General features: G+C 45.3%; 1 protein-coding gene across 1 annotated transcript; it reads right to left on the reverse strand.

Moving 5' to 3' along the window:
* LOC119386770 (uncharacterized) lies at positions 1 to 24,581 on the reverse strand. Its single transcript, XM_049414031.1, has 9 exons — positions 24,576 to 24,581; positions 23,650 to 23,817; positions 23,017 to 23,100; positions 21,981 to 22,090; positions 5,142 to 5,445; positions 2,906 to 3,004; positions 1,634 to 1,711; positions 77 to 189; positions 1 to 7 (listed from the first exon to the last, which is right to left on the reverse strand). Exons 1-9 carry the CDS (start codon positions 24,579 to 24,581, stop codon positions 1 to 3), a joined length of 969 nt encoding a protein of 322 aa, XP_049269988.1.
* Between the last annotated feature and the right edge of the window lie 1,706 nt (positions 24,582 to 26,287).

Consider the following 26,287-nt stretch of genomic DNA (forward strand, 5'->3'; position numbering starts at 1 on the left):
TCAAAAGCTGAAAATACGGGTGGCCAATTTGCTCGACAGCGTACTTTTAATCAGTGCTGAAATAAAGAATTTGTACCTATTCTCGTGAACGATGTGCTGCTTTGGGTAGTTCCACGTAGACCCCACAAAGGCGCTCGCTTTCAGGAAAATGTCCAGCGAAGAATTTACGTTTTGCACCTTTGTCTGCAACTGAAGGGGACAAAAGTTAGACGGGCCAACATAAGCGCACATTCATGGCGTGCACATCGCCTCTAGTGTCATATGCGAGCTGTCAAACGGCAATGCTGTGACACTTGCTGCACAAGTTTTCGTTATTCATAAATTGCTCTAAGATGTCCTCCAGTTGGTCACATGTGAAAGACAGAGCTAGCATTGCCGATTACCTTCTGCCTCATTTTGTCATCTGGGCATCGCCCTCTTCTGAAGCTTTGGTGTCACCACTGACCTCCGCTAAAAAGGCTGCACGGCGCATCCCCGCTCTGCGAGGCGGGCCCTTGTGAAGCCACCGGAAGGGCCCCGTTTGTCCCGGAAGCTGGCGTCTTCTGTCCGTCTCAGTCGCCCAATTCAGATATTCTCGGGAGGCAGCTGTTGTTATGATCGTTTTTATTTTTTATTTTTTCAAACTCTGCGATTACGCCTCATTTTAAACGCCGACACCGTCCGAATATGGCGGAGTGCTGCAACGTACAAAATGCACAAAAAGTAATGAAACTTTGAGGTACTTACGCGTGAAATGTCTTCCCTGAGGACTTTTCCGGTCTATTCGTACAGTTTACTGCGCTACAGGCAGGTATTTATTTAAAAAAAAAGAAGAGAAAAGCTCTCTTCCGGGTCAAAAACGGCAGCTTCCGGTGGCTTCACGCCCGCGTGCTCGATGCGCCATCCAGCTCCTCCTAGTGGAGATCAGTGGGTGTCACTAGGCACTTTATTAATCATGCACGATCCAGGCAATTATCTGCATTCCTTGCTCTGCCTTATCGTATTAACTAATTCGCTCATTGCGAATATAATAAGTTTACTTCTTGTACCTCAACGCAATTATATACTTTAAAGCAAATACGCGCACTATGGGAACAAGGACAAAAGGGAGGACAAAAGGGAGGAACCGACGGCACAAAGCGCCTATTTGCTTTAAGATATGAACCGTTACCAACTAGCCCAAATGGCTGTTTTGCTGCAATTATATACACCGATATGTGGAATGAGTCACAAGCGCTTTTTTTAATCAGCCTTCTTAAGCATTTAGCACGTAAATACGAGCGCATTCATTGTAATACGGAAATGTCGCATAAGCTTACTTACGCGATGTATCTGAAGAATGTTATACCGAAACACTTCCTCGAAATCGTAATGGCTATTAGGTAGATGCCTATATTTATGCGCAGCGCGCCCTTAGCCACTATTGCGCCATCCAGCGCAACGTAGCTATGTTTAGCATGACATTAAATTTCAGTAATTTCACGCTCCTATTCGAAACCCTTAATTTTATCCCTTGTCGCCTTGCTAAATCAACTTTCACCATATTCCTATGCAGGATCCCCCCCACCCCATAAAAATTCCTATATAAATATTATTTCTACAAAGCGACGACCATCTAGAACTGACATGGCGATGTAACCAAGCTATAGCTCACCTGCTTCGCGTACTTAAGAACGAACTCCTGAAAGAACTGGGGCAGCGGAAACATGGAATACAGGTTGGTTGTCCTCGCCTGCAATATAAGCGCAAAGCTTCGGCAACTTCGACGGAAGTGTTTTCATTCTTCTCTGCACCTTTCGTATAATTCAAACAAATTAAATTACTCATTCTAAAAAGACAGGGCGTGCAAACAAGGACACAAGAAAGAAGTCAGGACACCACAAACGCCGCGGCGTTTGTGGTGTCCTGACTTCTTTCTTGTGTCCTTGTTTGCACGCCCTGTCTTTTTAGAATGAATACTTACCAACTAGCTCAGCTCTCTGTTATTAAATTACTCAACCTTTCAAGGCATTCTTACTTTTGACCATAAATCACTCCCATTTATGTGTGTACAATTAGAGCAGGGGCTCAGGGAAGCAGTTTTTTTAAGACAAATATATAAGAAAACTTGATTAAACTGCACTGTTGGGCTAGTTGCTTCATCATTATAGCTTATGGCGGGAGAAAGAACAACATGACCTAGCTTTGGTGTATGTTTCTTTTTTTTGTGTCGTCCATTCACACGGTGCCCGCTGTCATACGCTATAATATAAAGAACGCCAGGCCTGCGCCGTACACGCCGGACAGTATCAGCGAAAGCTGGACGAGCGGCCTTTCTAGAGCCCGCGGTAAACTCTCTCTGGGCGACTACTGCAAGTACAATTGCCAGTTACCCACTACCCCATAAATCATCATAATTTTACGAAGCACGGAAATACCCATGACGTCATTACACCTATTCAGCGGAAAAAGCGATGTACTAACTTCGCGTCTCCAACTTCTAAGACACTCTGTGCACTTTGTTGATTGTACGGTTGATGACGATGAAGAATTATCGCCGAGTCCTTTGTAATGGGTTGTGAGCTTTAAACCATTCCCTCCTTACTTGCTCAATCGCAGCGTGTAACGCATGGCCTTATTATACTCTTCAACCAAGGTATATAAGATTTATTAACTTGAATCCTTGCCATACATTGCGCATGAACAGATTCTTTTTTTGAAGGAGTCTCAAGCAGCGGCTCGGCTCTGTGGTAGCATACTCGACTGCCACGCAGAGTGCCTGAGTGCAAATCCCACTCTAACCCTGGTTCCTTCTTTCCCAATGTGCGCGATAGCATTTACAGACAAACGCAACAGCAGCGGCTCCACCAATGTCAGCTAATGTTGTGATCACATAACAACCTTCGCTGTGAAATTACAGTTGACCGAAACTTAAAATGCAACTGACCTTTATTTGAAAGATACGCCTCGTCCATTCGTCGAAGTGGGTCATCCTTCCTACCTGGTCAATGAAACTGCTCCGCACTTCCTCCGCAATGACGTCAGCCTGCGGACGTTAGAAGAAGGGGTAGGAGCCGTTTTACAGCGTCTATATGCTACTAACAAATTGCGAAAATAGAGGAAGTATCCGAGGAGCTTGTTTTTCTGTATTATACACAACTAACAGAAACCGATAGACAATGAAGTCAAAGAAAGCATAAGGGACAGTATTTGTGGTTTCTACAGCAGTTTCTACACGTGGTTTCTACACTACTCTACAGTAGGTTAATCCAGGTACCATTTTAGCCGTACGTATGAACCGCTCCGTGGCTACAGGCCTAGATGCGAAGGATTGAAGCTGTTTCGGGAAGGGCAAGCGTACTGTAGTGTGATAATGAAGTTGAAGCTCGAGTTAACGCAGATATGACCGCGATCAATTTACTTGGTTACACCGGGAAGATTGTAAGTTGGCAATGGGATTTTTCAATCCCTAGAAATCCAAAATATCAACGCGCGCGCACGTGAGAAGACGTGATTGCGGCCGAAACATGGAGCCTTCCATCTCGCCCGGACATGGACTCTCCCACATCCGAGAGGGCATGTCAGAGAGGTGGTCACGTGTAGCTATGACAGGCTGCCGGTATGTGTGAAGATGGGGAGGCCAATTGCATTGGCGCGAGTAGGCTGAGCAAGAAAGTTGCGATGAGACGACCACTCCAATCTCTCGCATAAATCACAAAACAAGAAAAGCAGCCACCGTATTGTACCTGAGGAAGCATTTACAGGCAATAAATCACCACCGCACATAGATCCATGCGGTACGCAAGAGCTCTAGCGACTGTTGAGTGCGTTGTTCCATGCAAGGGCGTGACGCGGCCTCGTGAAAATCAAGAAGCGGTTCTGACTATGGCGGCTAAATGTTTTAACACGATAGCGTTAGAGCGCACGCTCGAAGAAAAATCCGTCTGTGTCAATATGAAAAACGAAATCCCTCCTCTTTGTTTTCCTATTTAATTTTACAAAACCTTCGTTAAATTAAGTTTGGTGTCAAATTAGTTTCGTTAGATTGGATTGCCTAGAGCATTGAACATTTGGCTACCTGCAGGGGGATTTCAATTTTATTTAAATTTCTTCGTTATATGGGGACATTCGCAATATCGGATTCCGCTAGATCGAGTTTCAACTCTAGTTACACCTAGGACCTGCTCAACTCTAGGACCTGCTCTACTGAAGGAAATCTAAGCAAGAACACCACCAAAAAAATCAAGTAGCCATCTGTATTTATGAACTTCGAAAAATTCATAAGTTAAGCTTCACAGAACATTTAACAATATAATGCGAGCATCTCCGAAAAAAAAAAGAACTGTCACATAAATTTTTCGAGACTGGGCACTTCTGCTATTGAGCATGGGAATGCAAGTGCACACTTTGGTTATTTCTTCTATGGAACATATGAAGGCAAATGCGAACGTAGATATTATTCTGCATTCTCATCGTTTATATATTTCTGTCATCTCCTGTGTTTCTTCATGGGGCTTTTTCCCCACCGTTTTCTTCGACCAAAGGCGAACATAAAAACAGAGCTATTTGTGCTTGCAAATATAATTTTCTTTTACAACCAAGTGGCAGACTGTCCTTGGCGTAAGTGGAGGTCTGGACCGTAATTGAACATCACAGTGGCGAGATTCTGGTGAAGCAGCGATAAGCGTTTCGACACTTTAAGAGGCGGAGTTTGGCCGTTTCAATCATGGCTGCCTTTCTTGTACGGAGCCTGCCAAACCACCATGGCATCTTATCGGACGAAAGGTGTCACAAATGAAGAAATCGAGTAATTCATCATCAAAATCTGCAGCGGCTAGCTACCAACGATTCGCGTATTTCTCCATATTAATCCTTCTCTATATTATTTTACGCTTGCGCAACACAGACAACAAATTTCCTATTGAATATAGCATTCACATATCAAATCCTAAAGGAAATCCACAAAACCTCAAATTGCGTATACATGCATAAAACGGCAGCAAAGGGAAGATGGAAACTTGCGATGAGAAAATCTGTAAACGGGGGGTGGGTGCTCGAGCCGACGCTTCTACAAGTGGACTTTTCTTCAAGGCTGGAACTGATGCTGATATTGAAACTGGAACTGGAACTGATACTGAACTGATATGCATGCATGTGATTTATGTACAAAGCAGCGCACTCACCATGAGCTCCGTGAAGAAGGTCGTGTCGTTGGCGTACCGGGCAAACGCGACGACCAGCACTCCAGGGAGCAGCCGATCTACGACGTGCAGGCAGAGACGCCATTTTTCCGGGGGCGAATGGCCGACCGCGGCGTCTAGCATCGCCTCGTCCACCATCCGACCAATCCGCTCCCGCGGCATCTTGCGGCGCGGCACCCGTCGTGCGGTAGCAAAGAGTGCCATCTCCCAGAATGCCTCCATGGATTCCAGATACGGCGACAGGTAGGCGGTCGCGTGGAAGCCAATGTACCGGTACACGTGCTCACTGTAGTGTCGCGGCCAAGCGTTCGTCAGTATTTAGATGATCTACATGCAGTCAGGACTGGCCCTAGTAATGTCAGTGTCAATGTATAAGTAAAATGAAAAGTGTAGAGAGGTTGCATGGACGTCGCGAGCACGTGAACAGAAGACACAATAGACGGCAGGATTTCATGGAAAATATATTTTTCCCCGCAATATCTAAATTGAGTGAGAAGAAATGAATGAACAGTTCTCCTGTAATAGTATGTAATTTTCTGTTGGCTGCTTTGAGAGGACGAATCCCTGCTCCAACCCACCAAATTTGAACCCCCCCCCCCTTTGTCTCATCCGCCTGAACAACCGTGGCTCAACGTAAAATAAATGTGGTCGCTCACGACATATATAGATGTGCGTTTCTCAGTAAAGTCTTTGTTCTTTCTTCGTCCGTTGTCCGCTGTTTTTTTGTTTTTGAAGTTCAAGCAAAAAAATCAACACCAATGCTGAGGGGGCGACCTGGCTTTATTTCCTTGTTCGCGTGCTTGTTCGTTTAGATAATAAGGAACAAATATGAATTATAGCGTTAGCACCCTCGCACTTTTGCTTTAATACAAAACTGTACAATACAGTGAAAACATCCCCATGCGATCAAGTACTCCTCAATTTCACAGTTCTACTTCATCCTGTAGTGCCACATTTCCTAACTCATGAACCTGCATTTTCCTGTTCCGCCATGGGTTGAGATTTGCTTTCTACAAGAGCACACGTCATTGTGCTGCTCTAAGAGACCACCAGTTGTCTTTAGGCGTGGAAATACTTGCGGGGGCCCTCCCGCAAGTGTATGGCCTTCAGTTTATCGCGATCGCAAGGTCAAGGCACTATGATCCATTCCTATTCGATAAGATGATCGCATATTTTTCTAGCGGAGCAATCGTAAGCTCCTGCTTAGAATATAATATTGCCTTTTTACATAAATTTGCTGGCCTGAAGGTATTGCACGGCCTCAAAGCTTATCTGTGGGCTGGATTCTTTCGTTCTTGTACTGGCCCACGCAGGCTACACACAGTGGACACAGGCTGCATGCTTGATGGTACCAAAGGCACAGCCTGCACCTTTGATACCATGTGATATCATACATGCCCAGAACCACATTCAGTATGACACGATACCATATCTCGTAATATTATTCGTGACAAGCAAATGGCATCAAAGGCGCAGCCTGCCCCTTTGATGCCATTCGGTCGACTCTGATAATAGCACTGGATATGGCTGAGCCACCGGCCCTGACGTTAATCGAGACTACCATTAGGTGTATTTATGGCTCCCAGATGGAGCCACCGTCATAATACTATTTGCAACGTACCGCTGCCCTACCATTCGCAGAGGGAAAATTCAAGTTCTTGCTGCACGCGAAACTCTGAATTCTTGCATCAAAATCGACTCCACTTTCCATGTGCGTGACGTCGTTCCTGCCTTTGATCTAGACAATTATATCAATGCTGCCCCGAGCAGCGTGGATATATAGAAAAGGTGGAGGCATAAATGTTAGGCCAAATAGGATAATGACACGAACGTATGTAGCGTGTTCGCGTCCTGTGTACGGTAGTCGCTTTTGCACTATATTTGCGTCTTCACGTAAATGCTGTCTCGCTCACGAACATGTCCGGCTTGTACTTTGGTGCCCAGTATCACACATTACAGTTCACTCTACTGTGTAAACGTGGTAATTTCGGTAAATTATTAATCGATGAAAAGTGTCCTGCACTATAATTATTCGTCATCAATGTCCGCCTTTAATTTCATGGACCTAAAACTGATTAAACTTTATACCATTATAGATTTGAATAGGGTGAAGGGTCTCAAATCGTACTAGAATTCTCAGGAAGAGCCTGGACTGAGATGCTGCGACGAGTGCCAAGACTGAGGAAACAGCAGAGCTGGTGGCCTTCTCCTCTTCCTCACTCTCACATAACTCCTCCTCCCCCCACTTCCCTTTCCCACTCCCCCGCTGCAATATACTACACATATAAAGCTCGATCCAACAAAACCCTACCTTACAAATTTCCCGATCTAACGAAGAAATCTCCATTCCTCGGCAGGCACCCATAGGGTTCAACGTGGTCGTCAACTCAAATTAACGAAGCTAGCATGGCCCTTAACCCCATTTAACGAAGTTTTTTATAGGACATGTGAGTAAAAAATGCAGTGATTTCATTTTAATTTTGACAAAGGCGGGTTTTTCTTCGGACATGCACTGAAACGCTATGATGTTCATCACACAGTCGCCTGGTGACGACGCTAGCTTTTTTTTTTTTTTTGACGAAGCTGTACGCCGCGGCCATATAGGGACAACGGCGTCGACAGCCCGCAGCTTTTTTGCGTACCAAATGGCACTAGAGGAGGTGGTGTTTTGTTGTCCCTATAAACGCTCCCACTGGAACACGTCGGTTGATTTCGTTTTTTAATGGTTTATGCGACAGATATCACTGACCGTCTCCACGCGACTTTCCTGTTGTACCTGCACGCGCAACCACTGCATTCGTGCTCCTCGCCATTGCATATCGGCAGCTTGTCATAGCTTCACGCGACCGTCTTCCTCGCCTGTATGGTCCTTAAATCGGAAACTGAATCTCATGACTGCCTTCACGAACTTTTCACACGTGCTGGAGTGTTTCAGTGGCAAAAAATGGCGCGGTAGCTTTCTGGTGTTGCTACGTTACAATTTTAGATTTATAAGGACCGAAACACCCCTTTGTCGATTTTACAAACATCGCGATTTAACGAAATAATTCAAGCGCGGTCATCACTTCCCTAAATCGAGTTTAAACTGTACATAGCTATGCTTTGCCCCTCTCTCCTCCTTTCCGTCCTCCATTATACTATACTATACTATACTATACTATACTATACTATACTATATTATACTATACTATACTATACACTATACTATACTATACCATGGATGGCCGTGCTTTGATCTCCCCTCCTTCTTTCCCTCTTGCTCGCCCCCAGATCACTTCTCTTTCCTAACCAATTCCTATACTAGGTTATGCTACGCTTTACCTTCTCCCCTTCTTTCATCCTCCACCTCAGGCTCACAGCACCCCTCCTCACCTTCACTTCTCATTCCTACTCGCTTCCTATACTGTATGCAAGGGTATGCTCTGCATTGCCCTCTCTCCTCTTTTCCATACTCCTGACTTTCATATCACCGCTCTTGCCCATCACTCCGCTTTCCAACCCACTTGGTGTGCTATACTATGCTATGCTGTACCTGGTTATGTAATGGTTTACCTTCTCACCTCCTTTTCCTGCTCCTTTCTTTCCTCCGTGCCCTGTCATCAGTCCTCACCACCACTTCCCTTTCCCAACCTCTTGCTCCGCTACATAGTGCAAGGTTATACTATGCTTTACGCTCTGCTGTGGTGGTGGTAGTGGTTTGAAGAGGAAAAGGCGCCTAATTTCTGCAGCCCGGTCGGGAGCACGGCGCAGCGCCTCCTCTGCTGTCCTCATTTCCTTCCTCATCATTCTGGCATCATTCCTCCTCACCCTCACTTCCCTCTCCCACCCTTTCCAGCTGCGAGAAGCTATGCGAGGCTCGGCGCGGCTAGGTGCAGCAGTGCCAGGTGGCCAGCTACTTACATAATAAAAAAACACCGCAGGGACCAAGCTCAATCTTAAAATTCTCTACTGTTAGAAAATATTAACTAATGCTGCTGTGCAGCTTTTCCCCTTGCAAGTCTTGAAAGCATTCCAGCATTATAGGGTTTCAACGTCAAACGCTGGTTCACAAACGCTGCACAACCAGATTACGACACTCTTGAACAACAACAAATGTATACAAGAAATATTAGGAAACCGTAAATCCGGATAAATAATTAAGCGCCTATTTTCAACTACTTTTTCATATTTTTTTGTGTTAAGGGCAGTGTATTCGTTTACAGCAGCGATACGTTTGCAATTTTATATTTTTCTACAAATTCTTATTTGATCTTTGAGTAGGTATTCATTGTTGTACGCGCGGTTTTCTGTACATTTCTTTGTGTAAGTTTTGGATCACTTTCGTTTATGCTGCCAGTGCTTGAGTGCACACTGCTGTTGTTACAGGTGAGAGGACCTCATCAGGCATTAATGCCTTTTGTCCTCTCTCCTAAGTGTGATTTTGCATACATGAAAAAAAATCAATTCAGTTCAATTCAACTAACAATATCATCGTGAGACCCGCATTACGAATTCTTTATTTATCAAGAAAACGCATTATTTTGGACAAATGAGCCCACCTAATCACGGTGAAAAAGTTTTATTGATGTACGGCGCTTGGCACGCTCACAAAAGCATGTGCAATATATTGCACACTGCGACTCAATTGAAGAAAAGAACACTATACTCAGGGCAGGCAGGTAGCCAAGATTTTTCTTCTCGGTGGGGGTGGGGGGGGGGGGGGCAAGGCCTCGTTGTTCGAAAGAAAGTCTTTCCATGGCATAAAGAAAAAAAGTTTCCCGGGACTAGGACAAATTTCGAGGAGGGAGGGGGAGGCTGCCCCCCCTCTTGCCTAGATGCCTTATTCAGGGATTACAAGGAACGAACAAGAAAATGTTTACCAGCGGCACACAAAAGGTATCGGCTCTTCACTAAACTGTTTTAAGCACTTTCATATAAAACTGCTTAGAACAGTTTCGTGAAGCAGGGATACAAAGAAAAACGTCACATTGAGTGCAACGGAACTTCGTGCGTTCGATACACGCGGGCAGGGTCGTATCCAGAAATTTTTTTTCGGGGTGGGGCACCTCCTTGATTTGAAGTGGGGGTCGGGAAAGCAGATGTGATCGAGTGTCCTTTTGTGCTCTGTATGCCATGGCAAAAAAAAAATTCGGGGGGAGGGGGTGCACGGGCCCGGTGTGCCCGCCCCCCCCCCCCCCCCCCTGGCTACGCCAGTGCACCAGGGTTATGGCACCTAGATGCTGATTTCCGTGACGAAAGCTCGGGCATGTGCCTTTCTCCCGCTGTACGAAAAGGGACAGGAGGCAACGGTGTTGTCTTGTTCACAGGGTGCTTTACGGGCAGCTCGTCATCGTCTACTTTGGATTCTGCTTTCAGTAAATGATGTGCCACCAGCCGAAACTAGAAACGCTGCTGAGTTAATAGAAGTATCCTTTTAGAAGAAAATTTGCCTCAGTGTAACATGTACGCTGTAACATGTAGAACTTTATCTAGTGAGGCGAGTCTAGCTGTACTATTCGAGGAATTAGAGGGTGTTAAATGGGATGTAATAGGGCTCAGTGAGGTTAGGAGGCCACAGGAGGCTTATACAGTGCTGAAGAACGGACACGTCCTATGCTATCGTGGCTTAGCTGACAGAAGAGAACTAGGAGTGGGGTTCCTTATTCATAAAAATATAGCTGGCAATATAGAGGAATACTATAGCATTAATGAGAGGGTGTTATGTATCGTGATTAAGTTTAATAAGAGGTACAGGATGAAGGTGATACAGGCCTATGCGCCTACAACCAGCCATGATGATCAACTGGTTGAACGCTTCTACGAAGACGTAGAATCAGCAATGAGTAAGGTAAAGACACAGTATACTGTACTGATGGGCGACTTTAATGCAAAAGTAGGCAAGAAGCAGGCTGGAGATCATGCAGTTGGGGAATATGGCATCGGCTCTAGAAATGCCAGAGGGGAGTTACTAGTAGAGTTCGCAGAACGCAATAATTTACGGATCTTGAACACCTTCTACAGAAAACGGACTACTCGTAAGTGGACGTGGAGGAGTCCTAATGGCGAAACTAAAAATGAAATAGACTTCATAATGTGCGACCACCCGGGCATTATACAGGATGTGGAAGTAGTTAACAAGATCCTATGCAGTGACCATAGAATGGTAAGATCTAGAATTCAACTAGACGTGAGGAAGGAACGGCAGAAACTGATACGCAAGAAGCCGATTAATGAACTAGCTCTGCGAGGGAAAGTACAGGAATTCAGAGTTTCTCTTCAGAATAGGTACGCGGCTTTAACCGAGGAAACCGACCTTAGCGTTGACGCAATGAATGATAATCTGACTAGTATCATTAAGGAGTGTGCAGTGGAAGTCGGGGGTACAGTCGTTAGACAGGACACTGGTAAGCTATGCCAAGAGACGAAAAACCTCATTAAGAAACGTCAAGCTATGAAAGCCTCAAATGCAACAGACAAAATAGAGCTGGCGGAGCTTTCGAAGTTGATCAATAGGCGTAAAGTAGCCGACATAAGAAAGTATAATATGGAGAGAATTGACCATGCTCTAAACAACGGAAGAAGCCTCAAAGCTACGAAGACAAAACTGTGCATAGGCAAAAATCAGATGTATGCGTTAAGGGACAAGGATGGCAAGGTCACAACCAATATGGATAGAATAGTTGAGATAGCGGGAGAGTTCTACAGAGATCTGTACAGCAGCCGAGACAGTCAGGATGATAACGTAAGAAGCAGTAATATCCCAGAGGAATCTGACATCCCACCAGTATTAACAGGAGAAGTAAAGAAAGCCCTAAAGGGAATGCAAAGAGGCAAAGCCGCTGGTGAGGATCAGGTAACATCAGACCTGTTGAAAGACGGTGGAGAGATTATGTTAGAGAAACTGGCCACCCTGTATACGAAGTGTCTCTCGACAGGGAGGATACCAGAATCTTGGAAGAATGCCAACATCATCTTGATCTATAAGAAAGGGGACGTCAAGGACCTGAAAAATTACAGGCCCATCAGCTTACTGTCCGTTGTCTACAAGCTATTCACAAAAGTAATTGCTAACAGAATTAATACGACATTAGAGTTTAATCAACCAAGGGACCAGGCAGGATTTCGTACAGGCTTCTCAACAATAGACCATATTCATACTATCAATCAGGTGATAGAGAAATGCGCGGAATACAACCAACCCCTATACATAGCCTTCATAGATTACGAGAAGGCATTTGATTCGGTGGAGACATCAGCAGTCATGCAAGCACTGCGGAATCAGGGCATCGACGAAGCCTATATAAACATAATGGAAGAAATCTACAGCGCATCCACAGCCACTATAGTCCTTCATAAAGAAAGCGACAGAATCCCAATAAAGAAGGGCGTACGACATGGAGACATGATCTCTCCAATGCTATTCACCGCGTGTTTACAGGAGGTTTTCAGGGCCCTAGATTGGGAAGAATTAGGTATAAGAGTTAATGGAGGGTATCTCAGTAACCTGCGCTTCGCTGATGACATTGCATTGATGAGTAACGCGGGAGACGAATTACAGCTCATGATTACTGAACTGGATACGGAAAGTAGAAGAGTAGGTCTGAAAATTAATATGCATAAAACTAAAGTAATGTGGAACAATCTTGGCAGAGAACAGCGCTTCGCGATAGGTGGCGAGACGCTGGAAGTTGTAAAGGAGTACGTCTACTTAGGACAGGTAGTAACCGCGGAGCCGAACCATGAGAGTGAAATAACTAGAAGAATGAGGATGGGATGGGGCTCATTCGGCAAGCATTATCAAATCATGAATGGTAGTCTACCACTATCTCTCAAGAGGAAGGTATATAACAGCTGCATCTTACCGGTACTTACCTACGGAGCAGAAACCTGGAGACTTACAAAGAGGGTTCAACTTAAATTGAGGACGACGCAGCGAGCGATGGAAAGGAAAATGATAGGTGTAACCTTAAGAGACAGGAAGAGAGCAGAGTGGGTCAGGGAACAAACGGGGGTTAAGGATATCATAGTTGAAATTAAGAAGAAGAAATGGATATGGGCCGGCCACGTAGCACGTCGGCAGGATAACCGGTGGTCATTAAGGGTAACTGACTGGATTCCAAGAGAGGGCAAACGCGTGAGGGGAAGACAGAAAATGAGGTGGGTAGATGAGATTAAGAAGTTTGCAGGTATAACGTGGCAACAGAAAGCACAGGACCGGGTTGATTGGCGGAACATGGGAGAGGCCTTTGCCCTGCAGTGGGCGTAGACAGGGTGATGGTGATGATGATGATGATGAATATGTACGCGTGCTGTAGTGCATAACTACGTCAACAGCCAACCTGGATGCAAGCGAGCTCGCCGAATACGCGCGCTCGCGCAAGCCACACTCAGTCGCGGTGTGCAATACAAGGTACACAAAACAATGTAGCGAAGTCATAGACAAGTTATGCGCTTGCCTCCAGAGCAACTGTGCTTAAAATGATCCGTCAACATTTCTGAGCCATTCTATTACAAAACCAAGAGCATTTAGCAAGGCTGTAAATAAATAGGGGCAGCTTACTTGGCCGCGTCGAGTAAAACGTGTTCGACGGAATGAACGCGATTTTCGCAAGTGCCCGTCAGGCTCGTCGCTCAGTCGATTTCTCTCATTATCGGCCAGATGGCAGCACATGATTTCGCAATGCATTGTACAAGAGGACTTTGCGAATGCAGCTGTTGCAGAGCGGTGCTGACACTAAGAACGAGTGTCCAATATATTGTACGCTTGGTCTCACGGGAGGCTATGGCTTTGTAACTACACGGCCACCGTTCCTTTTCTGGTCCTGACCGCGTATATTTTACGATAGAGATACGTTATTATTTTTCTTTCGACATGAAGACTTTACGGCATAAAAATTCTTGTACTTGATTTGAGTCGTAAGTTTCACATCCCTAACGGGCAGACCGACAGTGTTGAAGAAATGGGCTAATCGCGTTGATAGGGCGCTGTTCTGCATTGTTAAGACCCAAAAAACGTACCTGCAGGCTGGTAACCATCAACCGCCTTTTCTGCAACTATCGAGATAGAGCCACGCTCTCACGACTCAATTTTGGCTGTCATACCAAATGACAACACGCTATACAGAAATGTCCGTCGACTAGTAAAGATGTTAACCAGTAAACGGGACCACCATCACACATTCCCCTTTATCGGACAACACGCCCGTTGGATAAATGCGAATAACTTAACACAGCTAAAATCCGTAAACATGGGGTGGGTGCTCGAGCCAACGTTTCGACAAGTGGACTTGTCTTCTTCAAGGCTGGAATTGATTTCCTTAGCTATTGTGTGTATATGCTTCGTGCCCTCTCCAGGGGGGGGGGGGGGAGGGCGGAGGAGAGGCCGCCTTGACGAATTATGTGAGTCATAGGAAAGGCGGAAAAAAAGGAACAAACTGGCGGGTGGCTGGAGAGGGGAGGGTGTACGTTTCGCTGAATGATTGTCAGTGGAAGCATGTGACATTTCAATAACAGTCGGTTCGAAATTCCTAGAAGAAGGGCTTAACTCGCGTTGGTTTTCGTTGTGTATGTACCATACCGAATCGATTCAAGAGCCCCCTTAGAAACGTTAATACCTGCTGGCTGGAGTGCATTGAACTTGTGAATAAGATACGACTCTGTATATTTTCTGTCCCTTGGGGACCGGAAGTTTGACTGAAGTGTGTAAAGTTTGAGATCTTCGAAATTGTGACCTGCTACATTAAAATGCTGTGCCACTGCTTTGGGTAACTTCTTCGCCGTGCCCGCGCAATGCCCGTTTAATGTAACATTAACAGGTTGTCCCGTTTCGCCAATGTACTGTTTTTGACAATATGAACATTCGATCATGTAGATAACGTTTGAACTAGTGCAGGTAAAACTAGATTTTATATGATGGACGTAATCACTTCCGGTGCTTTTAACTAAAACGTCATCTTGAAGGTGTTTACAAGTCTTACATCTTGGACGAGAGCAAGGTGTTATGTATGCAGTAGAATAAGGGAATAAGCGACGAAAGCGACTACGTTCACCACTTAAGCAACCTAAAGGAAACATTAGTTAAAAGAAATTACCCGCAAGATGCTCTAAAGAAGGTCTACAACGAAGATGTCAACTAGTGAGGAAATCATCACTAGCCCAAAGGGCCCCCGTAGCACAGCCCAACCAGCCGCCAGCATTTATAACCAAATACTCAAATGCGCTACTAAACATAAATAATATCCTCCGTACGTACTACCCAATACTGGCAAGCAACGAGCGCCTTAGAAAAGCGTTTCCCGGAGTACCAAATGTCGTGTATCGCCGCAATAAGAATTTTAAGGACATGTTAGTGCATGCAAAAGTAAACCCTTATTCTACTGCCCACATAACACCTTGCTCTCTTCCAAGATGTAAGACTTGTAAACACCTTCAAGATGACGTTATAGTTAAAAGCACCGGAAGTGATTACGTCCGTCATATAAAATCTAGTTTTACCTGCACTAGTTCAAACGTTATCTACATGATCGAATGTTCATTTTGTCAAAAACGGTACATTGGCGAAACGGGACAACCTGTTAATGTCAGATTAAACGGGCATCGCGCGGACACGGCGAAGAAGTTACCCAAAGCAGTGGCACAGAATTTTATTGTAGCAGGTCACAATTTCGAAGATCTCAAACTTTACATACTTCAGTCAAACTTGCGGTCCCCAAGGGACAGAAAATATACAGAGTCATATCTTATTCACAAGTTCAACACACTCCAGCCAGCAGGTATTAACGTTTCTCAGGGGGCTCTTGAATCGATTCAGTGTGGTACATACACAACGAAAACCAACGAAAGTTAAGCCCTTCTTCTAGGAATTTCGAACCTAGTATTATTAAAATGCCACGTGCTTCCACTGACAATCATTCAGCGAAACGTACACCCTCCACTCTCCCCCCCCCCCCCGCTTTTTGTTCCTTTGTTTTTTCGCCTTTCCTATGACTCACACAGTTCGTCATGGCGGCCTCTCACTCTCTCCCCCCCCCCCCCTCTGGAGAGGGCACGAAGCATATACACACGATAGTTAAGGAAATCAGTTCCAGCCTTGAAGAAGGACAAGTCCACTTGTCGAAACGTTGGCTGCAGCACCCACCCCCTGTTTACGGATTTTTTCATCGCAAGCTTCCATCTTCCACTTCCTGCCGTTTTTTTAACATAGCTAAGTTATTCGCAGTTGTGTGGCCATGTTTGTTTTTTTAACACCAAAGTGTTTTACGCCGTGGTTCACCAAGATTACGTCGGGGTTCACCAAGTCGAACCCACGACCTCTCGGTCAGCGCCGACAGAAGCCGAGCACGCTATCCACTGCTCCACCGTCGCACACTCTGGAAGTTTTGCGAATGCGCCTTTTATATCTCACATTTTCCTCTCACAGTGCTCTTGGCCGGCGGGGTGGTGTCACGATAGCTATAGGTGGGTTAGTTGGTATCACATTATCACATAAAACCTTTAGCGCCAATAAACTTCTTCGTCCCGCGTCGTTTATTTGAACTCAAGGTTTTATATCATAATGGCGTGGTGTCGCCATCTGGGAGCGGTAAAGTGAAGAAATGCATCATGACCGTGGCCTCCGCGACTAGCTCCTGCAACGCGTCTTCGCTACGCGCCCATCGGTTCAGCGCGTTTCCAATAGCAGAAGTGCAATTTTGTCAATGCCCTAACAACCGCGAGGTGGTGCCCTTCAGTCCAAGCGTAGGCCTCGCTCATAGCATCCATCCACATTCAAAATAGCTCTGCGACGTCCGCTTCTAATGGCTCGTTCACACTGAGCATTCCGGCGACCGGAGCGCCGCAGAATCCGGATCGGCGGTGGCGAAATTCGCCGTATCGGCCCTCTTCGCGCCGATCACTCCCGGACAGATTTTTGCGGCAACCGCCGCCGGATCCGCTCTCCGAGGACCAATAGGAACGCGAGTCCATGAATTTGAAAAAATGGCCGCCACGTCCGACACGCTCGTCACGTCACAGTCGAAAAACATTCACATAGCGGAAATGCTAATCGAAATGCTGCGGAACTACCCCGTTCTTTACGACAATTGCCGCCCGAAGCACAAGGACAGTTTACTGAAGGACGATGTGTAGAATAAAATTGGCAACGAGCTTGGATTGACTGGTAAGTACGAGTTCTGCTGTCTATGTTGCTTTGTTTCTTATATAGTGAGCACCAATTTGAACATTGCGATGTAGCCGCCTTGCACGCCCTAGTCGCAAAGAGCGTTGAAACGAGCATGGTCGTTTATAGCAGCGTTGAAGACCCGCAAAATTGAAACATGGCGTAGTTGCGAGCCACGACAACATCCGGGCAACTGCGAATCCATCACGCGCTCATCCGTGGTTGATGGTTTACTCGACAGGTGGCGCAATACAGCTATGCGGCGTAGGGTGCCTCGATGTGCGCGCGCCTCCGCTTCCAGCATGCAGATACTTTTTGAAAGACTCCGCGCCGCTTGCAGCCATATTGGTTTAAAAGTGTCGCGCGGCGCGCAGAGGCTAGCGCGGGAACGGTGCTGTAAACACGTTGCTCTTGACGTATTGAGATGGGTTCTTTGGCCGATATGACAGGCTGCTGTGTAGCACTGTGTACTAGTTCACACGCGAAAGGCGAGCGGATGTTTCGCTTCCCTCGTAACAGCGAGCGAAGAAAATTGTCACACTTGTTACTTATTTCTGTTTGAACAGCGCGCTTCTTTCGCAAACGCGGCCGCTGCAGCGAGCGAAGCGAAGCACCCCACCGGCCACCCCTTCTTTCCTCGAGATAAGCGCACGAAAGCGACCACGCCCTGTAGAGCGAAGAGCAACGGCGTTCGCAGGAGCGGGGCGACGATCTTTAAAGCGCGCCACACGCGCGCACGTCGCGCCATCTATGTGCCTACTAAGAAAGCATGCTGAATTACATGGTGTATATAAATAGCTCGCCGTTAGCTGGCTGAAAGACGGTGCTGTCGTGGCCTAACGTCTAACGCGGCGGGCTGCAAAGCGAGAGGTCGCCCGTTCGATTCCGCGCGTCGGACAGAATTTCTAAATTACTTTTCTTTGTGGCTTTTCTATATATATACATACTTATACATATACGGTGAATGACGGGGATGGACGTTTTCCAGTCGATACTGTCCATATAATTGCTATCGCAATAAAAATTGGAAGCACAAGTTAAACGCGACCGCTGGCATCCGACCAACAGCACCAAGATATGCGAGGTTAGTTGTTGACTTGTCCAGTATGTGGCCGTGCATGTTTAATCGCTAGCAGTGACCACGCTTCTCGCTATAGCTTCATCGCATAATCATCGCGTGAAGCTGCCTTTACAAGGAGGATGTTAAGCTTTGCGTTAAGCCGTGCGGAGTGAATAGATGCTTCGGCTATCTTGCCGATAAGCTCAGATAAGCTTGGTCAAGACAAGTTAATCATAGCTCATGCTTAATAAGCATAGTCAAAACAATCAGTAGTAATCGATACAAATCAATACTGATTGATACTCATTGATACCAATTAAGCCACCAGATCAAACCAGAGTAAGCTTAGACAAAGTCTAGTTAAGCCAGTATATCGCAGCCTAATTCATTTTGGACAAGCCAATTTAACGCTAATTGATACCAATCTACACTGATAGTTCCTATCAAGTGGAATTAGGCAAGATTAGTGGAGATTATGTCGGATCCCAATAATCCGGTCCAAGATGAGATGGCATAGCCATGAGGTAAATTAGACCCGACTGGGTTATGTGCTTTCGGATTAAGCATGACTAAATAGATCCGGGTTAAGCTAATGCTGAACAAGTCAGTGTTGAGTGAATGTTCGGGTGACTGCGTATGGTCGCATTAAGCCGATCCGATTAAACTCGATTAAGCTGTATTAAGGTAGTCCGAATCTTGAACCATCCAATCTTGAGTAGGTTGAGAATGCCTGGCCAGTTGGATGACAGAGTATGGCCAAAATAAGGCAATGTGGATTAAGCCGGATTAAGCTAATCCACATTACGATAATCATGAGCAAGTGAGTTTGGAGTGAGTTGAGATTGTCTAGCCTGTTGGATGCTGGAGCATGGCCACGTTAAGCCCATCCGGATTAAGTCAGATTAAGCTAATTCGAATTAAGCTAATCTTGAGCAAGTCTCTTATCAGTAAGTTGAAATCGCCTAGCCATGTGGATGACCGAGCATGGCCACAATAAGACAGTAAAAATTAAGCCGAATTAATCTAGCCCGGATTAAGCTGGATTAGGCTAATCCGGACTAATAAAATCCCTAAGCAGTCATTTTGAGTAAATTCAGTTTGTCTAGTCAGTTGGATGTATAGTATGGCCACAAAACAGTGTGGATTAATCCGGATTAAGCTAATCCGCATTAAGGTAATCATAAGCAAGTGAATTTGGAGTGAGACTGTCTTGCCTGTGAAAGCTCCATGACCGGGTCATGTTAGAGCTCTAACAGAGCTCCGTGTTAGAGCTAGCTCCATGACCTGGTCATGTATGTCATGACGTACATGACATGGTTTTCTATTTATGAGCAATTATTTATATTCATCTTACACTGTTATCGTGCCGTCAATTTTGTTATACTGAAAGTTGATAAAACAGCCTTTAGAGCTGTATTACCGAGTCATGTATGTCATGGCCTGCATGACACGCATGACATGATTTATGTGTTATTACTTGTCATTTATGTTAGTCACACTCTCTTACCGTGCTATGTCAATATTGGTAGACAAGTTAATAAATTCGCCATTGAAGCCCCATAACTTGGTCATCTGTGTCATGGCGCACATGACATGCATGACATGATTTTCATGTTAGGACCTGTCAATTATGGTAGTTATGCCCTCTTGTCATGTCGCATCAGTTTTGGTAGACACCAAATTAATAAAGTGGCTGTTAGAGCTCCATGACCGGGTGATGTATGTAATGGCCTACATGACAAGGTTTTCGTTTTATGATCAGCTATTTATGTTATTCATGATCTCTTTTCATGCCATGCACATTTTGGTACTCAAAAAGGTAAGAAAACCGCCATTAGAGCGAAATGACCGGGTTATATAGGTCATGGCGTATATGACATGCGTGAAATCTTTTGGGTTTTATGACCAGTAATTTTTTCTATCATACGCTGTTATTATGCCCTCTCAATTTTGGTATACATAAAGTAATAAAACGGCCGTTAGAACATTATGACTGTGTCACGTGTATCATGGCGCACATGACACGCATTATATGCTGTTCGTGTTATGACCAGTCATTCATCTTAGCCATACGCTCCCATCATGCCATGTCAGTTTTGGTACACATCAAGTTAATAAAGCGGAAGAGCTCCATGACCGGGCCATGTATGTCATGGCATATATGACATGCATGATAAGGTTTTCGTGTTATGACCAGTCATGTGTATTTTCCTCATGCTCTTCTCATACCATGTCACTTTCGGTATACATGAAGTTGACCAAACGGCCGTTGTTGCTCCTTGACCATGTCACGTATGTCATGGCGTACATCAAAGGCATTTCATGATTTTCATGTATTGAGCAGTCATTTGCGTTTTTCACATGCTCTTGTCATGCCAGGTCAATTTTGGTACTCGTCAACTTAATCAATCCGCCGCCAGAGCACGAAAACCTACGCAGCTAGTGAGATAGATAGACCGATAGATAAGCTCTAAATGCCTTTATTTCGCCATCAAATGCTTCGTGCGTAATAATTAGTTCGTCACCTATTTGTTACCGACATTATATGTGCAAGCCCTACCGCCAGAAGGGATAAATTGAGTCAAATTACCGCGCATTTCGCTGAAAGCGTTCCATCTTTGCATGCCAGGCATTGCCACCGAACGCGAAAGTTTGAACCAATATGGCGTTCACAAAAGCAGTGTCTCCATCCTGATCCGGAGGAGCACATCGAGGCAGCGCGTGCAGTGCGAACGACGTTGTGTTTCGGCGACAGGAGCATCCCGCTCGCTGTTGGTGGCGGATTCTCCAGTGTGAACTAGGCACAAATCCCCGTTCTCCGCTTACGCTCACCCCGACAGAAATCGCCGCTGGGCTAGAGGGGAGAAACGACGTGATTGCGTTTCCATCTAGTCCGGTCGTGGTGTTCTGCTTACTCTTTAACGTGCCGCGGAAGGCGACCTTAGTCGACGCTCTTCTGGCTGTCACACCGCTTTTTCTGATTACGCTCTCACCGTTAACTAGTACAGCTACCACCAAGGTTTGTCCAATCGTTCATCATGGACGTTAGTTGTCGGGACAGAGATGTGCCGCCAAGCCTCAGCCGGGTGCATCCACGTTAAAAGGTGTCATAGCTGCCAAACACCAACAGACATTGAGCAAGCTCTCTTATATCAATTGTGTACAGTAAACTTGCAAATACTTCTGTAAGGACACCTTTTACTTTCTTGTTACCGATTTCTACGACGGAGGGATCAACCATGTTTTTTTCTTGGAGAGACAGGAGTAACATTCACTTTTTAATGCTCCTTGCGCTTTCGTTTTGTTTTTTCTGAAGCCGGCGCTCACGATCAATGCAGCAAAGCAGTGAAATATCCCTGAAACTACAGATACACGTTCACGCCCGCTCGCTCACACATGTATTGCCATCTCACAATGGTCTCAATATTAACGTGAGACGAAACAGGTCCAAGATATAACAAGGACCGTTTTAGAAGAAGCTAAGATTCACTTTTGTTTGAAGCTACTTCAAGAAAAGTTTAGATACTTAGTTCAAGAACCCTCTTCTGCCTGTCTCTTGAGCTATCTGAACAATCGGGAGTAATTCAATGCGCTGTTTTCTTTACTCTTACGAACTTGCACTCACGGCATAGTCTTGATGAGGGTCTTGATGACGATGAGCAGCTCCTGGTTCTTGATAAGAACTGGCATGCTCTCACCCATGTGTCTGCGGGATCCATTCATTGCTTGGAAGAGCTTCCGTGCAAAAGGAAACACCGGTTTGTAAGCATTTTATTCAGCTAATACAATCTCAAGTGGCCGTATAAGTAGATTATTGTTAAGGCGAAAGCAACTCTAAAAGCCGATAATCCATCACAGTAAATTTATGCCGCACAAATTGCTTTCCTGTATCAGCTCTATCTCGCCGCCCCTCCTTTCTGCTCCCAGTACGCTAATATCACTGACAACACATCCCGTGTCTTAATCATTCAGTATAACATTTTTGTTATACTGTATACAGCGCTAGTCCTGTTGTGTGTGTTCCTATTTTGTTGTCGCTTTTTTTTTCGCGCTGCTTCTAGTTTTCGCATCATGAACCGACTCGCCCAATCCTACAAGTTGCAGCTAACACTTTTGTGCTGCCTATGCACCACGACTGAATTTGCATGAACGGTCACATTCGCGTTATCATTGTGAGATTCGTGCCACCTGTAACAAGAAAATAACTGAAAGTAGAATTCATGCATCTGCCACGCAATCACGCTGTCACTTTATCTGGTAGCTACTAAATAAATGTGCAACAAGCCCAAATATCTTCATACCTTAAAGATGAATGTGCTGCAGAAGCCTCTACAGACGATCCGTTCATGTACGGAAGTTGTTCTCTGATGTTCAGAGTGCTTTTGTACTTCCGCGACATATATGTTTGAGCTACCGACAGCAGGCATGTGGCCAGAAGTCGGACAGGTAAAGTTGTCGTAATATTTTTGTTCTCTTTCAAAGTGAATTATTAGTTGGTGCAAAACGTCCGTAAAATCTTACTACGTTGATATGGGTAAGAGTAATCCGGTTTGGAATCTCTCGTACTTTTATCTGTCTTGGATGAACAACGAGATGAACGGCGCCCCCTTTTCCTTACTTATCGGGCGTGTGGACGAAATACAGATGGAGAAAATTTTTACCACTTCAAGTGAGGCGACTGTATCCCAGGATGCGAGGCTGTAGTTGCTCATCCGTTCTTTGAGAGGCTTGTCTAGAAGCGATATCTGCATAGGAAAGAGATAGTTTCCAATGCATTATGAGCGTAATGATCGAGATTACGTTGTTTCAACTAATGTGTGCCGAGTCGCGACATTCATCTGTCCGAGGCACGGGAGACACGACGAAAGCTTTTTTTATTTGTTTTAGTAGACCTGCTAATTAATTGCTCGTTGCTACGCTGGCAACGACGGCAGGAAAAAAAATGCAAAGTCGCCATCATAGCGTTATAGTGAAAGAGAGCATGCGTTGAGGCAAAATTTATAATTATTTGCAAAAGTCTCGGTAGGCAAACTATCTTGACTAATTTTAGTGTAATTTCTGTATCCCTGCAATGCATTTCCTTAGCAAGCATATACGGCTGTGACACTGACACAGTCACATCTACCCGTCTTGCGCTCATGCACACTATGAAATAGAGCTGCGAGTGCTGCTGGGCTCGAAAGGCGATGACAGTAGAGTTGTTCGCCCATAATCTTGATGAGCCGTACATGTGAGTTGTAGCACGAAGAATGGTACGCAGTCTAGACACAATTTCAGGTGAATGTTCAACTCACTTTGGCCAACTGTAAAGCCACATCGGCGATGGAGTCGCACAAGTCCTTGCTGCGCTGACCCTCGGGCGCCGCAGCTTGCAGGTACATGCAGGCTAAATCCGAGACGGACTCCATTCGACCGCTGGTGATGGCATCTTCGGGACTCATCAAGGCATCCCCGTCTTCGAGCTGTTCAATACAATATGCTTCAAATATTGACAAGTCTATTACTTTTTTTTTACGCTAACCACGTTCAAGCGGCTGAAACGAATAACGCGTGGTATGGATCGCCGCAAGGCGTGCTTGCAAGCATAGAAACTTCCTAGAATGTTTTCGGTTCTTCTACTCTAATCCCATAGTGCGCCAGATGCGAATATTGGCGCACATTCTAGAATATAAAACATGGGTTGATACATCTATGCTTTCTTAATTTCCTGATTTTTTGATAAATGCCTGGAGGGGTACCACTGTAAAATGGTGAAATCAGGCGGCAGTAAGACGGCGAATACAGTACCATCCGGAATAAGTTGCTTGACATGTATTAGGCACGTATTTGGTTCCCATTATTCACAATCCATCAGGTTTACGGCACAGGCTCTGACGTTTTAATTATTCTTGCTTTTCGCGTTGACTGCTCTGGAGTGATTTTTTTTTTTATACAGGAGGTGGACCCGGACTGGGGTTCGTTTATTCTTTAATAAAGTTGTTCTCTCTCTATACAGGAGTTGCTAGCCTCTCGTTGGTCGGGATCTTTCGAGACATTGTTCGCCGCACACCAAAATAAGAGTATCGACACGTAATGACAGCGGTCACGAAAATATAGCTCCAACCGCAGCTGGCGATGTGGGCGTATGGGCTTATGTGCACAATAAAAACAAATAATGGTGTAATATTGTACGCTTTCGAATACGACCTCCTCTTCCTTCCCGGGCAGGGATGGCACGTACCGGCATCTCGCTGACCTCCAGGGATTCGCGCGTGAACGACCAGCGAGAAAATCTTGGAATTTACATTTAACGCCAATACAGATCTTGCCAGTGTGAAAGTTCGATGACAACACATGTTGCGTGGAATAAGAAACAGGGGCCGAATTCACAAAGCTGTCTCTTGCCTGCGCAATTTCTTAGCCAAGAATTCTCGTATCTCGAGGGAATATGATAGCAATGGTACGAATTTAACTTACTCGCCACTTTTGAGGGCAAGGAGGCAACGCCAAAGCCGATGAAACGACAAGGAAAGAAAGAAGTGGGCGCAGGTGATAGCAAGTCAGCACGCGAAGCGTCTGGCATCGAGGGTATACGATGATAGCGAATGTATTTTTGAAGTATCTCAGCTGCCAGTTCCGGGCGTCTGCTACAGCGCTTACGCGTTGCAGCAGACGTCCTGGGGTCTTGCGCGAAGCCATGTGCTCGTGTTTCATCGATGACCATAGCTAACAAAAATCTAGTTACTCGATAGCGTTAATAACCCGTGCGCTATCTCGTCAAGTGCAGGCGAAGAACGCTCCAGATGGACCGCATCTATAAACCGCGCATAAATTGAAACATTGAAGGTTTGAAGATGTGACCGAAGCGTCTCCTCCTGTTTACCACAACCAGTTACATTTTCATGAAGTTGCGCTGCCACTCAAATTAGGCATGTTCGAGCACGGTATGGTGGTTGCCATTAGGGTGTTTTGTAGCTAGACGTAAAATGTTGCATTTCTTACAAAGATCTCAGTACAATAGATAGGAGCGGCTTTTGAGCCTACGGAGAACTGTACAGAAATATAAAGCAGCAGTAAGAAAGGCATGATGCGCGTAACGCCGCAAGTTCAATTAACCGCAGCATTTTGACAGGGCCGGAATGCCAGAGCAATCGTATACGCTTATATATGTGAACGCGTAAAACGATGAATATTCGTCGGGAGGTTTCTACGAGCTAATGCTTTTCAGTAGACACGGCGCAGTCCTTTCGTCCTTGCGGAGTTTGCGTGAGCAAACATAAAAGAAGTAGCGTTCAGTTATCTCGGCCTGAAGTGACATCACTACACGTGCGCCTTGATTCACAGGGCGTGCGTGCTGCGCGTTTGCACAATTAACAAAAAGAAAAAAAAAGAGACGCGGCGGTCGCGTTACTTACTAACGTCTATGGGAGCGAAAGCCATACAAAAGCGAGCGAAAGTGTGATTGTGCTTATATATAAGAATCCAAGCAAATTAATTGAGCAGTGATTTGTTTAGTGAAAGTTTATTTAAATGACGATAATCGAAACAAATAGAATATTCAGTTAGTGAAAGTGACATTAGTGACAGTCAATTAGCGATAGTTGATTAGTGATGTCGCACTCGATACAAAGTGCACGGTAATATAACCACACTTGATGGCTTTAACCTTCGAGTCACCTTAGGCAAATGCACTAGGATCCCGAGTTTTTTTTTTCTCTTTTTGATCGACTTTCACCGGACGTTTTGCATTAGGTGTCTTTCGAGGGAAAGATAATATATATACACAATGAAGTAAGTGTTACAGTGGCCAGCTCTCTTGCGAAACACTGCAGCGGTGGTCGAGTCGTTACAGCGTCCGGCTTCAATGCGGAAGGTACTGGGGTCGATTCGCAGTGTCGCCAAGCACTCACGTATTTTTTTTTTATGGAAAAACAGATAGCAAGGCCTGAGGTT

Source organism: Rhipicephalus sanguineus, chromosome 3, assembly GCF_013339695.2.
Source record: "Rhipicephalus sanguineus isolate Rsan-2018 chromosome 3, BIME_Rsan_1.4, whole genome shotgun sequence".
NCBI classification, from domain to species: Eukaryota; Metazoa; Arthropoda; class Arachnida; order Ixodida; family Ixodidae; genus Rhipicephalus; species Rhipicephalus sanguineus.